The sequence below is a fragment of the Harpia harpyja genome, chromosome 1, assembly GCF_026419915.1.
Source record: "Harpia harpyja isolate bHarHar1 chromosome 1, bHarHar1 primary haplotype, whole genome shotgun sequence".
Lineage (NCBI taxonomy): Eukaryota > Metazoa > Chordata > Aves > Accipitriformes > Accipitridae > Harpia > Harpia harpyja.
In genome coordinates this window covers 78,046,940-78,062,001 of record NC_068940.1, presented here as the reverse complement: position 1 = coordinate 78,062,001, position 15,062 = coordinate 78,046,940, and the positions used below count along the sequence as shown (strand labels likewise).

General features: G+C 41.7%; 1 protein-coding gene across 1 annotated transcript in view; it reads left to right on the top strand.

The window, feature by feature from the left end:
* Positions 1-2,024: 2,024 nt before the first annotated feature.
* SCIN (scinderin) overlaps positions 2,025-15,062 on the top strand; it is a 53,626-nt gene continuing 40,588 nt past the window's right edge. The window contains exons 1-3 of the mRNA XM_052801209.1: positions 2,025-2,244; positions 6,283-6,437; positions 7,983-8,144. Coding sequence (XP_052657169.1) covers positions 2,046-2,244; positions 6,283-6,437; positions 7,983-8,144 — 516 coding nt within the window. The 5' untranslated portion in view covers positions 2,025-2,045. The remainder of the gene's footprint in view (positions 2,245-6,282; positions 6,438-7,982; positions 8,145-15,062) is intronic.

The window sequence follows — 15,062 nt, the reverse complement described above, 5'->3', positions numbered from 1 at the left end:
GTCTGTCAATTGAAAATGTAAAGCTAGAATAAGGAGATAGAAATTTGTCCAAGTGGCCTGTGCAATCTGTGCAGAAACAATCTTAGCTTGGCAAGACAGGCAGAACAGGTAGGAGACATGAGGCTGCGTAACACTGCGCTGGTTTGAGCTCATGTATGGGCAAAACCCAGCACACTTCCAAAGTCAGTGCAACTTGCCAACTTCAGAAGAAATAGTAAATTCATACAGTTATAGAGTATGTGCTAAGTTCTACCCACACTGACTAAAGCTAATGCACAAGAATGCAAAAAGGCATGCAATGAGAAGAAAAACTGGTTGGTGTAATTAAGTGAGTAAAAGTGAAAAGAACAACTGGCATAGATGGAAGGGTAAATCCGAGAAACCACTTATGAATATTTTGAAACATCTGATACCATATTGAAACTGGAACTGCTGGAATTTTTTTGGCTGTTCTTCCTAAAGTTTTTTTTCTTCTTCACATGGTGAACAGTCTGGAGAAAAGTATTTCATCTGGGAGGTATAATGCTTTATCAAGCAGGCTCAGCCTCACCAAGTCCTCAGCCCTGGCAGAATGAGGGGTGAAATGCTTGACCGTGAACTGGTAAGGGTGAGCTGTAACATGTTCAGCTGGACCTTGGACAAAGCAGAGCACCCACAGGTTCCTTTTTTAAACAGTGGGGATAGAGCTTAGGGTGCCTGTACGCCTCTGTCTGGCAAGCTGACAGGATGTTCACCAAAATGGGGGGTGGTAGTAGCTACATATTGTGTAGCAGCATCTTTTCCCTCAATAGCTAAACTGTACACCAGACAGTATAAAAAGAAGGCAGGTAAGATAGTTAAAAGGATTTGTTAGATGTAGTGCTTTTTTAAACTTTTTGCCAGAGAAGATGCTCTCCAGCTGCTCTGTTGCATTTAGCAGCGTCTCTCCCTCCTTACTGAGGTAGCCCCGATCCACCCGCAGGCGGATACTTGCACTCTGCTTGTATTAACTTGCTGAACCAAACTACTGGGGAAATTGCGAGCCTCAGCTGATCGAGGTGGATAAGATAATGGACCTAAACACAACCCCCTCTGAAACGACAGCTTGAGCTGTACCTATCTGTATCCTATCCAGATTAATCTACCTCTTACCAATATCAGATGAAAGCAGCGATTTGCTATAATTTGCGTGTTGTAATGACTGCCAGGATAACTGAAGTACCAACCATTTGTAAAGGACAAGTAGGAAGTGGGTTTAACCCTTTGGGGTTGTTGTTGCATGGTGTTGGAAAAAAACCAGCACAGTGCTTTCCATTTTCTGAGAAAGGGAAATTTATATAAATTCTGGACTTCATCTGGAATCTTAAAAACAAAACAAACCAGAACAACCCAAGATTTTTCCCCCTACAACAAGATTCCTGGCCATATTGGACAAAAAAGTGAAATTACTGGACAGAGAATGAGACCTGTGCTCTGCCATTCCAATCTGGGGGAAAAAAAGAGCCCAGCAGCAAGTGCAAGCTATAAAAACTCTTTGTATTCTGATACCAGCAGCTTACAAAAACAAGGCAGATGTGATAACTGTATAAGCAAAATGCACAACACGGTAACACCCATAGCTACTGGGTTAGGCCAGTTGTGCTTTGCTTTCCTGACTTTTTAATTTTTTCTTCCGATTTTAGAATTGAGAAAAATTGTCCATTAGCAGCAAGGGAGGCTGATTTTTTATAACACCTCTGCAGCGGCTTTGGGGCGGGGCACAGAAATAAAAGGTATGCCAGCTGAGTTTTGGAGGCGTGTTCAAAACTAATAAATAAACAGCAACTCAGCCAGCCCGCACCGGGGCCGCCCGCGGCAGCCGGCAAGGGGAGGCGCGGCGCAGCCCAGCCCAGCCCAGCCCGCTGCCCCGCGGGGGCCAGCCGCTCCCCTGACCGGGCTCCCCAGCCCGGCAGCTGCCGGGCGGGGCTGGCCCCGCTCCGCCCGGGGGGGGCCGGGCCGAGCCCAGCCCTATAAAGGCGGCGCGGGGCAGGGTGCCCCTGCTGCCTCTTCGCTCGCCCCTGCTTGCGATGGCTCTCGACGGGACCCCGCCGGCCTTCGCCGAGGCCGGGCAGCGGAGCGGGCTGCAGGTGTGGCGGGTCGAGCGGCTGGAGCTGGTGCCGGTGCCCCCCAGCCGCCACGGCGACTTCTTCGTGGGGGACGCCTACCTGGTGCTGCACACCGTCCGCCGCGGCGCCGCCGCCGCCTACCGCCTCCACTACTGGCTCGGTAGGCAGCGGGGCGGCGGCGGGGGTCTCGGGGCCGGGGGGGCAGCCCGAGCCGGCGGTGCGTGCCCTGGCTTTTCGCTGAAGGTTCTTGCGGCTTCGCTGGGCTCCAGGGGATCGGGAGGTGGAATTTTCACCCTCCCTTTTCAGGAGGGCTGTGGGCGTGAAGTTTCCAAGTTGAGGCACTTAATAACAGAAGCAGGGCTACAGCCAAGGGTCTGGGCGATGCCAAGCCTCACCGCTTCTGATGCGGCCGTGCTAAGGGGCTCTGGGGATGAGAAAGTGGGGTTGTGGCAGAAAGGTGGACGCTTGCTTGCTTTATGAGGTTAGTTTGGAAAAGTGGTGAAGGGTGGAAGTCAAGTCTTGGCTGCATCCAACCAAGATTCACAAGCGAACTCCTCCCTTCATTCAGATGAAGAGTGTTCTTGCCTTTGTTTCCACTAGGACCAAAATTTTCACCTCATTGTTGCACTGGCTTGTGTCCAGGTGGTGCCTTTTTCAGCTAGACTAATTTTGCTTTCTGATGATATGGAGACTGGAGGCAAAGTCACCAGGTTTTCTGTAAAACTTCCTGGCTTCGGTTATCAGTCTGACAGCCTAGTAAAGGCCCTCCTGAAGCAACTGGGAGCACCGGAATTGGGCTGTTGTCTTTTGCCTTCAACCTTGACTAACACCGTGTTTACAGCAAAACAGAAGTTGGACATAGGATGCATTTTAGGTGACTTCCTCATCTTTTGGAGGTTTCTTGAGACTTCCTTGTCTGGTCACCAAGTCATCCGACCACTGTGGTTGCTGTGTAGCTGCCTGAGATCTATTACTTTGTTCTTGTTTCACCATCACAAGGTTTGTGTTTGTAGGCAATTATCTCAGTGAATGCACATAAAGACAGGTCAATGTGTATTAACACTAATGCGTTTGAGTTGCTGTGATTCTCATTGTACTTTTGGATTCGTTGAAAAAAAATAGCAGATAAAGCTGGGATTGTTTCTGCATAAATGTTTGAAGCTTGTTAGTTTTGCATGTGCTATGAGTTATCCAGCTGGCATGCGGGATAGTGTCTGTCTCGAGAGTATAATCATAGATGGCAGCGTAAATGAATTTCTGGCAGATGTTCTTATGTCAGCAGCACTGCTAGTTAATAGCAGGGTTTGGCTGTTTAGACCTTTGTTAATGAAGTTAGAACTACTTATGTAGTAGTTAAGGTGTAGTAGACACTTCCCAGGGAAAGAGGGAAGGACTCTTTGCAACTGGAAGTGAAATCAAAAAGTCAGACTTTGGGATGGAAAGAACTCTTGTGAAATTAGATTGGTGGAAACCCTACAGACTTTGGGCTTAGATACTTATAAGGGCCTTGCCACTTGGTGACACGGTCCTACTCCTGCATGTCATCTGTGGTATGTGTTATTGCGTGGGCCTCACGTGGTGGCTTTGAGTCTGAGTGGATTCTGACTTCACCAAAAAAGACACCAAATTCAGAATAAAAGCAGAGCTTTTGAATTTTAATATTATATTAATATAATATTAATATTAATTTTTTCAATTTTAATATTATATAGTGGTAAACTTCCTGCTGATACCTTGCTTGGGCATACACAAGGGGTTAGAAGGAGGCCTAGAGCATGGGAGGATGGTCTGTGACTTTGATGTGCTGACAGTCTTGTGCTGTGACTGGTATTCTAGGGTTAAAGTGACCAAACAGTTCTATTGGCCTGAAGCTTCCTATGTGAAAGCCACTGTTTTACCAAATACCTCACATATGCTGAAGTGCTGTCCAGGTTGGATAATTTCTGAAGAAGCAACTCAGGTGCTGCAATGACGTTGGCATAGCCAGGCAATCAATGTGGATCTGTGTTGTGGTAGCTGTATCCATTTTAAACTTTGCTCAGAGATCCTGGCTTGGTTGTCTGCACTGGCACTAAAGGGATGTCTTAGTAGCTAAACTGCTAATCCTAAGGGAGCTGTCTCAACTTGAAACTATCACTAGTGGAAACAGCTTCTACTATGCCAGTATAAGGCTACTTGTAGGAGTAAGACTGGCTATACCTCACTTACTATGTTAAATAAAATCATGCATGGTGTTTTTTAACTATTTTTTAACCCTTGTCCCCAGACAGTAAGTGATAAAACATATCCATGTGAACCAGGATCTATTCTGGTAAAAAATTTTGTTCTTTTTCCTATATACTCTGGCTTATTTATAGCTGTTTGTGCCTCAGACTGTAAGGTAAACTTTGTTTTCATACAAGCTTGAATAACCTACACTTGGATCGATGCTTACTTGTTCCTTTTAAACAGGGTTTCACTGAGTATTTTATTGCATAGCAGCTGTGAGACCAAGCCTGGTAGTGGTTCTTATCTCTAACACTGTTCCAAAACCAGTTTTCTTTGACCCTGAACCCTGTTGTGTAATTGCAAGCAATGAATCTGAAGGATCTACTCCTAATAGACATGAATAACCCCAAGGGAAAAAAAAAAAAACAAAACCCAAAATCAACCAACCAAAATTTTACTTCCAACTTTAAGGTGGTACCCGGGTCTGAGAAAGAAGAACTTGCTGTGTGGCAATATGCTATCACTGAGTGATAGGGCTCCCCCCCGCCCCTCACCCGCCAAGGTTTTTGTGTTATGTCCTGCTTTCAGTAATTATTTTTTTTTTACCTTTTTTGGGCAGGCCTCATGCTCTTTTCTTCCCTATGCCTCCACTATTCTTTGGATCCTTTCCCTATTTCATCCTTGCTGCTTTCTGGAGGCTTCCATTGCACCTGTGTCCCCACAAAAGCTGTGGTGGTGGCAGTGGTGACACTGCTTCTGCAAGAAGCACAGTTGGTGGGCAGAGGGGAGTTGTCTTGTGGCATTTGCACAGCTGGGCCATGAATGGGGCACTCATTTTCCCTAAGAGAGGAGCTAGGTTGGTGATCCCCTTAGGCATCCCTGTCCTCCCTCTCCCATGCTTTATTCTTTCCTAATACCTTACCGGCATGCTTCTGGTGACACCAGTGACTCACTACACCGTGAGGTGATGTCAACACCTCACTGCACACTTCCCCTTCTCCCATAGCCTGAGAGGTTATCTCTGTCCACACTGCCTGGGGCTTTACACTATTCTTCCACTCAGTCACCTAGAAGCAAGGAAATGGTTAATGTAAGTGAGAAGCTGTTCTTGAGAACTGTTGCTTGTATACCAGCATATTCCTCTTATTTAGAAAGAAAAAATAAAAACTAAATGGAAAACCTCATTTTTCCTTACTCTTCAAAAGTTCTTGAGAAGCCTATTTTTTGAGACAATCCTACTTGCACTCTTCTTGAAACAATCAACTACTGAAAATGTTCATCAGAAATGTATGGGCCCGTGTTAAAAGTTTTATTTTAATATACTGCCTGCTTTGCAGTGTGATTAGGCCATCAACACACTAGGTTAAGAGGCCATTTTGTCACAGTCTTGGGAAGAGGCTAATCTCTGAAAGGTACAAAATGAAGTGTGATCTCATGAAGCAAATATCTGAGCCCCAAAGCTGCTTTTCTTTCTCCCAGCTGTACCAGACAATCTAATAAAAGATACCAAGCAAAATACCCTTGCTTGCATTGTAGTGTCAAGAGGACTGCTTTTGAATTAGTTTAACATTATGGTTTGGCAAGTTGTTCTTAGTGTAAATACATGGTTTACCATCTAGTCAGTCCTTTGACATGACCTTCCTTTCTCTTTGCACTTCAACTCAAGGTCCAAAAATCATAACTGCAGACACTTGCCATGTGAAACTTACTGAATTAAAATATCTTGCTCAAAGAGGCTGAGGGAAGACAAACTTGGCTATTTTTAACTTTTTTTTTTTTTTGCTTTTGAAGACAGTTCTGCAAATAGTTAAATGGTCTGGATGGTCATACATTTGGTGGTGAATGAGGTTATGATGTAGTGCTTTATTGTGACATACACATGGGCTGTACAGCCTGCTGAAGGCAGTGTCCATTTGTCACAAACAATTTCTCCAACAGAATTCAAAGTTATGTTAGTGCTTTGTAGACATAATATTTCATCTTATTTCAGGGAAAGAATGTACCCAGGATGAAAGCACAGCCGCAGCTATCTTTGCTGTTCAAATGGATGACTATTTAGGAGGAAAGCCTGTGCAAAGTAGAGAAATTCAAGGAAATGAGTCTACTGAGTTTGTGGGCTACTTCAAAGGAGGAATTAAATACAAGGTAAAGAACCAGCTATCAAAATGTATTATAAAAATATATGTAACATTGTCCCCCAAGTAAAAGAAAATATTTTGCTTTATAAATGGAAGGTTTAAGAGTTGTTTTTTAACGCTTAGTGATTTTAGACCTGAACTACCTTTCTTATACTATAGGAGTCCCAGTACTTGTACAGAAAATGGCAGCTTGTTTACCAGTGCCTCTTCTGATGTGTGCAAACCTTTCCCAATTATTTTTCCCCCCCAAAATCAAGCTATCCTGAGATTTCAAACTTGTGTGTCTAAGGGAGCTTCGCAGTAGGGACTCTCTGTGTTCGGGATGTAGTAAGTCTCACAGAAACTATTTCTATGCTGTAGACTGAATCATTTTGTTCAAATGCAGAACCCAATGTGCTTAAGTGATTAAAAACATGAACAGAGTGGAAAAGACCAAAACCTCACTTTAGTCTAAAAATGGTGCTTTTGCAGTCCTACTGCAGTTTTTTTTTCTTTAAGGTAGATGAAAAACTCCCAAATACTTTTCATGAGAATTTTATATTTTAAAAAGCTATAGTCTCAGCCTCCTTCTTGTGTCACTTCAGAAGCCACATCTTTGGAAGAAAATTTTTTTGCAACGTCTGTGTGTTTTTAAGAATAAAGTAATGCATCTCCTGAGAATCTCCCCATAGTAGGAGCTCTCGGAGCCATTGCTCAGTCAGCACTTTTTTCCCATTATGGAGATTTGTAACTTTTCATGGTCTACACAGCAAATTTGAAGCTTTTAGCTCTGCTTGTGTAAGAGAGCTTGGCAGTGACCTGCCCATTCTTTTTTTCTTTTTTTTTCTTTGTAATTTCAAGAGGCAGTTTCTATGCCAGCCCAAGCTCTGGGTCTCCTGGAGGAGTGAAGAATACTGCCTCATGGACACAGACAGCCAAGCCAGTTTACAGGAATAAGTTATGCTTAAACTTACACTCTATAGATTGTAAATCAACAGTTTGGTCTCACTTACCCCAGTTTGGTGCTCCTTGCTAGGTTGCCTCCTAAGTTGCAAATATTCCTTTCAGAAAATTACAGAGCTGCTGTGGAATTACCCTTCCCTCTGCACATAACCAGGCACTAAAACCACCCAGACATCTGAGATTTAAGGAAGTTGGGAAAACTTATGCAGGAGCTACATGTTGTTCTGCTTTTCCTCAGTCCTTATTTGACAACCTACTGCCTTTTGTCTTAACAGTGTGGTTCAGTATTAACTCATCTTCTGGATGATGCAGGAGAGTGCTGTAAATCCTGTTCTTGTGCTTTCCCTTTCCCCATTCATCTGAAATCCTTTTGAAGCAGGGTGACATTTGCTCCCTCAGATAAAGGTTCACACCTGAGAGTTCAGCAGCAGCAGCGTTTCCCATGTTTGTCTGTTCTGTGGTCAGCACTGTTAAACAGTATATTATTTTGGCTTGCCTCTTACTGCATAAACTATTTTTTCCCCCTGCTAGCTCCTCATCTGTAGCAAAAAGGTAAGTCTGCAGAAATCAAGCTGAAATAAACCTTGCTGCTTTGTTTTGTTTTATTCAGGCAGGTGGTGTTGCCTCTGGATTTAATCATGTTGTTACTAATGATCTGAGTGCCCAGAGGCTTCTGCATATCAAGGGCCGGAGAGTTGTAAGAGCCACAGAAGTCCCCCTGGCTTGGGCCAGCTTCAACAAAGGAGATTGTTTCATTATTGACCTTGGAACTGTAAGTCTTTCCTAGAGCAAAACACACTGAAAAGTAAGAGATGCAGCATCTCTTCTAAGGTCTGAATCATCCCCTAAAATGCACAACTAATTTTGTCACTCACCCAAACTGACAGAAAGAATGCTTTAGAAAATCAGTTTTAGTGTCACAACACTTTGAAGGTTCAAAACTGCACTAAATGTTTTCTGAAGTATTCACAGATTATCCTTCAGGAAACAGTTCTCTTTTCCACTCAAGGCATTGGGATTTTTTACTACTGATGTTTGATCCTTAAGCTGTTCACAGTTAAGTCCTGTCTGACACTGTCTACCAGCTGAATGGGATCAGTGCTAGGGTTGAGCAGAACATAGATGGGAGCTTTCTCTTAAGAACATTTCTTCATATTCATAAAACTTTGATCATGACAATTCACCCTAAAGAAGTAGCTGCAAAAGCAGTTGTCTTAAGCTTGTCATGCAATGTGTTATAAAACTACCTGAGTATTTTGAGAGATCACTTGAGAAGCAATCCCATACTTCAAGGCTTTCTGCTGAAAGCAAGTAGAGGACAGAGCAGAATGATATGGACAGATAAGATAATTTTGCTTGCTTCAGATGACTTAAAGTATAGTACTGTTACCTTAGTATCAAAAAGTCTTAAAATGAATTCTAAGGATTTACATAGTAGTCCACACTAGTTAGATGCTACTTATAAGTTTGAAATTATTCCCATGCCTGATATGCTGACACATGTAAAATTGAGAGTGTATGAAAGAAAATAGTTTATCTGCAAGGCAGCATCTGCAGTTGGTCTTAACTGTAGTGCTTCACAAGGAAGTGGTCAGCTATTTCAGCAAGATTTCGGAAAATATTTCCCTGACCTATTAAAAAAAGAGCTCTTCTGAACTCATGTTACGGGTTTGGCCGTTTCTTCTGAAAAGCATCCTTTGGTGTGATAATTGAAGATATTGGTATCAAGTAGATATATTGATTATGTCTGTTAGAATTTTATCATGCTTAGCAGCCTTCAGGTAGAATTACCAGTGTTTTTTTTAACATCCCATTCCTCCTATGGCACTGTGGTCTAATCAGCTGAAACAGCCAAGTGGTCAGTATCCAAACAGCGCGCTCTCAATGTCACTTTGTATTAAGGATGCATAGAAGACTCAAATCATCTGTTCCCTTTCAGGCTTAACCCACGGGAGATGGGAAAGTTGGAACTGAACATTGATAGAAAATGCTGCTTTTGCAGTCAGGCTGTCACAGGTCTTGAGTTTTCTGGTTTGGAGTTAACCTCCCATGGACACCCTGTGGAACTGGATGTACTCCATGAATTTGACTTGTCCTGACCCTTATTGTGCCACAGTTACCCAGTTCACCTAAAGTAATTACTGGGGTCATACTGCAGACATGGCAATGACACTGATGAAATGCACTATGGTTATGTAGTGATGTTACATGTATAGCTTGGGCTTCATCCCTTTTGATGAGATTTTCGGAGAGAACACTGTCACTAGGCAATTTAAATGTAATATGGCTTTAGAGTCTTGATTTCTAATACTGAACATACATTGTAAGCCTTTTTCTTCTTTTAATGTAATATCACTCTGGTTTCTGATTTCCTGTTTGACAAGACAGAGGTCAAGTAGCAATACTACCCTGTGCCTTTTTAGGAAGAAAGATTAGATGTGAACATGTAGATCTCTTCTTTACCACGCTATGGGAAATGTCAGTCAAATCACATGACTTAGAACAGTTCTTGATCTTGCAATGTCAGTGGTATATGAGGGATGGGTTTTCTTGAATGTATTAACAAATTAAGGAAAAAAGTGTTTCAGCATCCAGAAATTTGTAGTAATTTTATCATAGGTTATTATGTAAACCAGACCTTTCTAGTGGGAGATGAAAAGGCAATGTGTGACATACTTCAAGATGAAGATATGTAAGTCTAGTGAAGTGCCTATAGAGAAATAGGTGTGGTAGAAAAATACACTGTTGCAGTGGAAATCTTGAGCAAGCTTTAAGAACTGTATTTCAAGCTGAAATAACTGTATTTCACATTGAAATTTTCCATGACTAGAGGTCCATTGTAAATGGGTAAGTCTTTACAGGAGCCCTTAATTGAATTTAGGGGTCCTTCAAAAAAAAAAAAAAAATTTTTGGCTCAAGTAGATTCATTTACTGAATAATTGAAATAAAATGAATCTTAAATAGGGTTGCTGTTGAGTCTTGGGCTTTATTGCAGCACACTACTGAATCATTTTCTGAGAATAATGGGTAGTAATTGCATAAAATAATGAGCTTATGGTCAGTGCTTTTAATATCAAATTATTGTAGTGTGTCAAATAAGATGAGTTTCCAAGGCTTACTTTCCCCAGTCTCTTAGCTAACTAGAAGGATGGTCTCTGTGGCACTGCAAAACTGCTTGTGCAGTCCATTTCCTGTTAGCTTTTATGAAGCCACTTACCTAATATAATGAAAAATCATCTCAGTTTTCCCATTGAGCTCAATTACTGCAGTATTTTAAACCTATGGTTTAAGCAGATAAGGGAAAATTAAGAAAGGTAATAATGATCAGGAATAAAACCATTATTGATCACTAAGGTTTCCCTTCTGGTGATAATGCCTTAAGTAGAAAGTGTTTGTGTGCATTTCCAGCTAGCTTCACATATTTACAGTTCAGGCTCTGATGGTTACCTCATACCTAGATATGTTACTAAGCCACCTTTACAGCACTTCAAATATCCTGCCCAGGTCTTACCTTGCCTCCTTTGAACTTTTTAGGCTGGAGCAGAAAATGGCTGCAGAAGGCAGAGAAAACACTGTCTTTAATATGAGGGGAGTCATTAGCTGTGGGTAATGCATAAAGACCTTTTTATTCAGTCTTCTGTAAGACTGTGACATGAGCGTTGTGACCACCACACTGATGTTCCAGTGCAATGTGTGATCCAGGAGGGAGTCTGGGGTGCCACACCCAGATAATTTTTTTTTTTTTCTACAAGGGATTTTCATTCCACCTCCATGATGAACCTGGGAATCTCCCTGTAAGGGAGCCTTTGGGACAGGCAGGCAAGACAAGTGCAGGGCTGTTGCTGGGAAGGCTTTGTACAGACCTGGAGTAAAGCGCACTTTATCAGGTGCTGCTTAGCACGTCCTATCCTGGCATAGCTGTGCTTAAGTCCTCCCAGAAGCCACGGTCTTCTGCCACACTTCCCATCCTGTCCTTTTGGCTGGAGGGTGCTGAGCTCTTCCTGGTGTCCCACCTGTGAGGCACCAGGACAGGTTTGGCAGTTCTTGGTGGCCACAAACTGTATGGCCTTGCTCTGTGTTTTCCCCTTTACCTCCAGATGCAGCTCTCCCTGCATCACCCCATCCTCCAGCTGCCTCCCCTTAGCCACATCCCTCTTTCTTCCTCCATCACCAAGACAGATTCTCAAACCAGCAAGGAGCATGAGAGGGCATGGAAAATGACCATGGAAGGGAAGGAAAAAGATTAATCATTGTGCCATTCAGTGAATAACACACAAAATTTCCCAGGCTATTTTAGTATTATCCAGATGCATGTGTTAATATAGCTTATATATGTATATTTCTGATAAGATGTGCTAAAGACTTTCATCTCTTGTGTTGATTTTCTTAGTGAGTGGCTTAAAGTTGGAAGGAAACTTACCAGTATGGTGAAATTCACCCTATGTACATTGGTGTACACTGGTGATGTACAAAATGTGAATGTTGAGATGTGTTGGTAATTTGGGTGATGGAGCAGAAGTAATGGGAGCAGCAATGCAATAAAACAACATGAAGTGATCAGCTGATTTTATTGAAAGCTTCTCAACTCAGTTTGGGAAGCTCTGCTGTATGAAGGCTGTCTAAAGGTGTAACTGTAGTGACCAGCAAAAATATTCTCTATGCATTTCATTTGTTCAGATAGAGCTTTGTAAAATGTAAGACTTGATTCTTTCTGGCTGACTTCCCTCATGATGGGAGGCAGCAGCAGTGCTATGAGCCAAGTGACTGTAGAGGGTAGGAAGAAGGCTGTGTACCACTCAGCCTCCTGGAAGAAATTAGGAGATAGTTGTTAAAATAAGGGGGGGGGGGGGGGGGGGATGTGTGATAAGTACCAAGCAGTTCTGAGCTTGGGCCTGATTGAGGCTGGAAAGTTTTGTTAGTACAATCAAAGTTCTGCTAACAAAATGTTACCCTTCTTCCCAAAGGAAGAATGCAGACAGTGAGGTGATAGCTATATTAAGCGAAGTGAAGAACTGAAGGTAAACTGCACTGAGTTGTCCATTCTTCCCATTCCTGTAGTGGTGCTTATAAACTGATTTATAAACAGCCAAGAGGTTGCTGATTTGAAATTTAAGAGCCTGCAGCGTGCTTAAAAACAACTTGTGCCATCCAGTAATCAATGTATGTACTTCTCAAGGGCTCCATGAATCACAACTGAAAATTATGATGTTAGAACTCAAAAGCATAAGACTGAATAAAGCTGTTGTGATCATGTATCTGTCAGTATGCTCCTACTTGAACTCCTGACATAATAGGTATGTCAAAATGAAAAAGATTGCTGTCTTGCACAAAGACACTAGAAAAAATACATCAAGCAAAAAGGCTGGCTTTTTTGACAGCTGCTCTTCATAAAAACTGTTAACTTGCTGTAGACTAATTTTCTTTTTGTAAACATAATTTAACTTCTGTTTTTTAACAGTAAAAGAACAAGAGGACAGATACTTGATGATTATGACTGCAGGGTATGATTCAGCATCATGTTGCAATCTTAAGCACACATGTAGTTTTGCTTGCTTCTGTAATCTGCCTTCTTGCCTGCACTATCTCTTCTAGGTGGCTTTGCTTCTCTTCCTTTAGAGAAACCAGTTCACAATCAGCATATTAATCGCTTTAATAAAGTCACTGTTTGGGTGTAAACAGGAGCAGAAGACCAGATTCTTGCATGCTGGAGTTCATCACTGTAAGTTTCTCTTTCTAGTTGCTTTCCCTGGCACTAACAACTGACTAGTCATGTCCTTTTTCCATGTTTTTCATTCACATGTTTCTCCTACAACTAACCTCTTCCCCAGTTTGCCCTAGCTGAGAGTTAAACTGTCACTTGTGCTGTAGCAGGGAGTTGCCAAACAAGTAGCAGAGCTTGAAGAACTAAACTGCTTTTGTTCTTTATTAATTTCATGGACTTGTTAACAGCTTACACTGTGTGTAGATATAACCACATTTTTATCTTAGTAAGCAAGCATCTCATTTTTCTGTAAATCTATGAACCAATTAGTTTTATACCTCCAGTAGTGTAAACTCCAGCATTCTGGAAATTGTTATAGTCCCAAAGTCATCAGATGGAGGAAAATAAATATTAAGCACTTTTTTTTACCCACTTCAGTTAGAATATTCAGGTTATGTAGTTTTCCTTCATACCCTATGGACTGGAAAGCTTCCCCTTGCCCCCACTTGTATGCAGAAAAGTGACTGAAATAGAGACCATTGTTAAAGCTTTAGGTGAACAGGACATACACATATGCACCAAGATTCAGTTAGGTTAGTTTTCTTCCTGATGTTGGAGGAAATCCAGATGTTTTGCTGCTTGAACTGCTGTTATTTAGAATGAATATCCTCCTGGTACTCACCCTTTAATGTATTGTGGTATAGCAACAGCTATTCCTAGAATGTACTAGCAAAACAGGTGAGAGAGGAAAGATGAATGTCCTAAGTGTATGACTGTGGTACATCTGACTTACTTTTATTCTGACAATTTGTTCCAGTTGAATCAAATGGGAGAGTCTAAGACTGGTTACAAAGACACTATTGTAATTATACCAGGACCAGGCTCCTGGTGGCCTCAACAGCATTCTGACTGAATGAATTCAGAGGTTGTTTTGGATTATCAAAACTCCACAACTTTCAATGGTTCACTGTATTACAGTTCCAACAAATGTAAAAGGCAGATTTGATGAATATGTGAAATGATTTTTTTTTTTCACTGCCTGTATCAAGAATTCAACAGTCAAGACAGGAAAAAACACTGAATAATTTAAGGAGAGAAATGTCTCCAGAGGCCTATATTAACCTGGTTCAATGCAAACATTCTTCTTATATATATTGTCAGTTCCTAAAAAACCTGAATGTCAGCAAACTGGCAAAGTGCTATATCCTAGTCACTTTTATTCCGTTTTACTGTTCAGTTATGTTCCTCATCATTTGGACTTTTTCTTGATTTAACACTTTTTACTAAAAAAAAAAAAAACAAACCCTCCACATTCCTGCTTTAGGACTCGCCAGTTATTTTCCAAAAACTTGGTGTTTGAATTACAAACACCAAGGTAATGTGCATTTGTTTTACAAATAATTTTACTGAAAACTGAAGGCACTGGAACCATTTCTGATGTTTGTAGTCATATAAAAACTTGTTTCCAAGTGTATTTGAGTTGTGTATTAGCATTTTTCCTTTAAATCCGTTAACTTTAATTTAAGAGACTAGACTTTAACAAAGAACAGTTTCAGCCAAAATAAACTCTTGCCTTATCTGAACAGCTGTTTATTAATCACCGTGAAGAGAATGGAGTCTCAGCTGAGTGCATGCCAATTATTTCGATAGTAGCATGATAAGATATGTATAAAAGCTTTGCCAGCATTCATGCCTGTTCAGTCTGCCTCTAACTTTGCTAGTTCTTTTTCTACTTCCCTCAAGAAGTGGTATCTTCGGTTCACTCACATGTGAGCAGTACGAGTGCAGGCTCCTTTGGGCACTCCTACATCACAGCTCCTCTCCTCCTGGCCCACCTTTCTTTACAAGCCTTGTCAGCCTTTCTTCTACTACCCACTGTGAAACCACTACAGTGGCTTTCTGTGATGTGGTTATTTGCCCAGCCTCTGATCTGCTTCTATCTAATGAGCAGAAGCAACTAAGCCCAAGAGAGGAATTAAGGCAAACCCT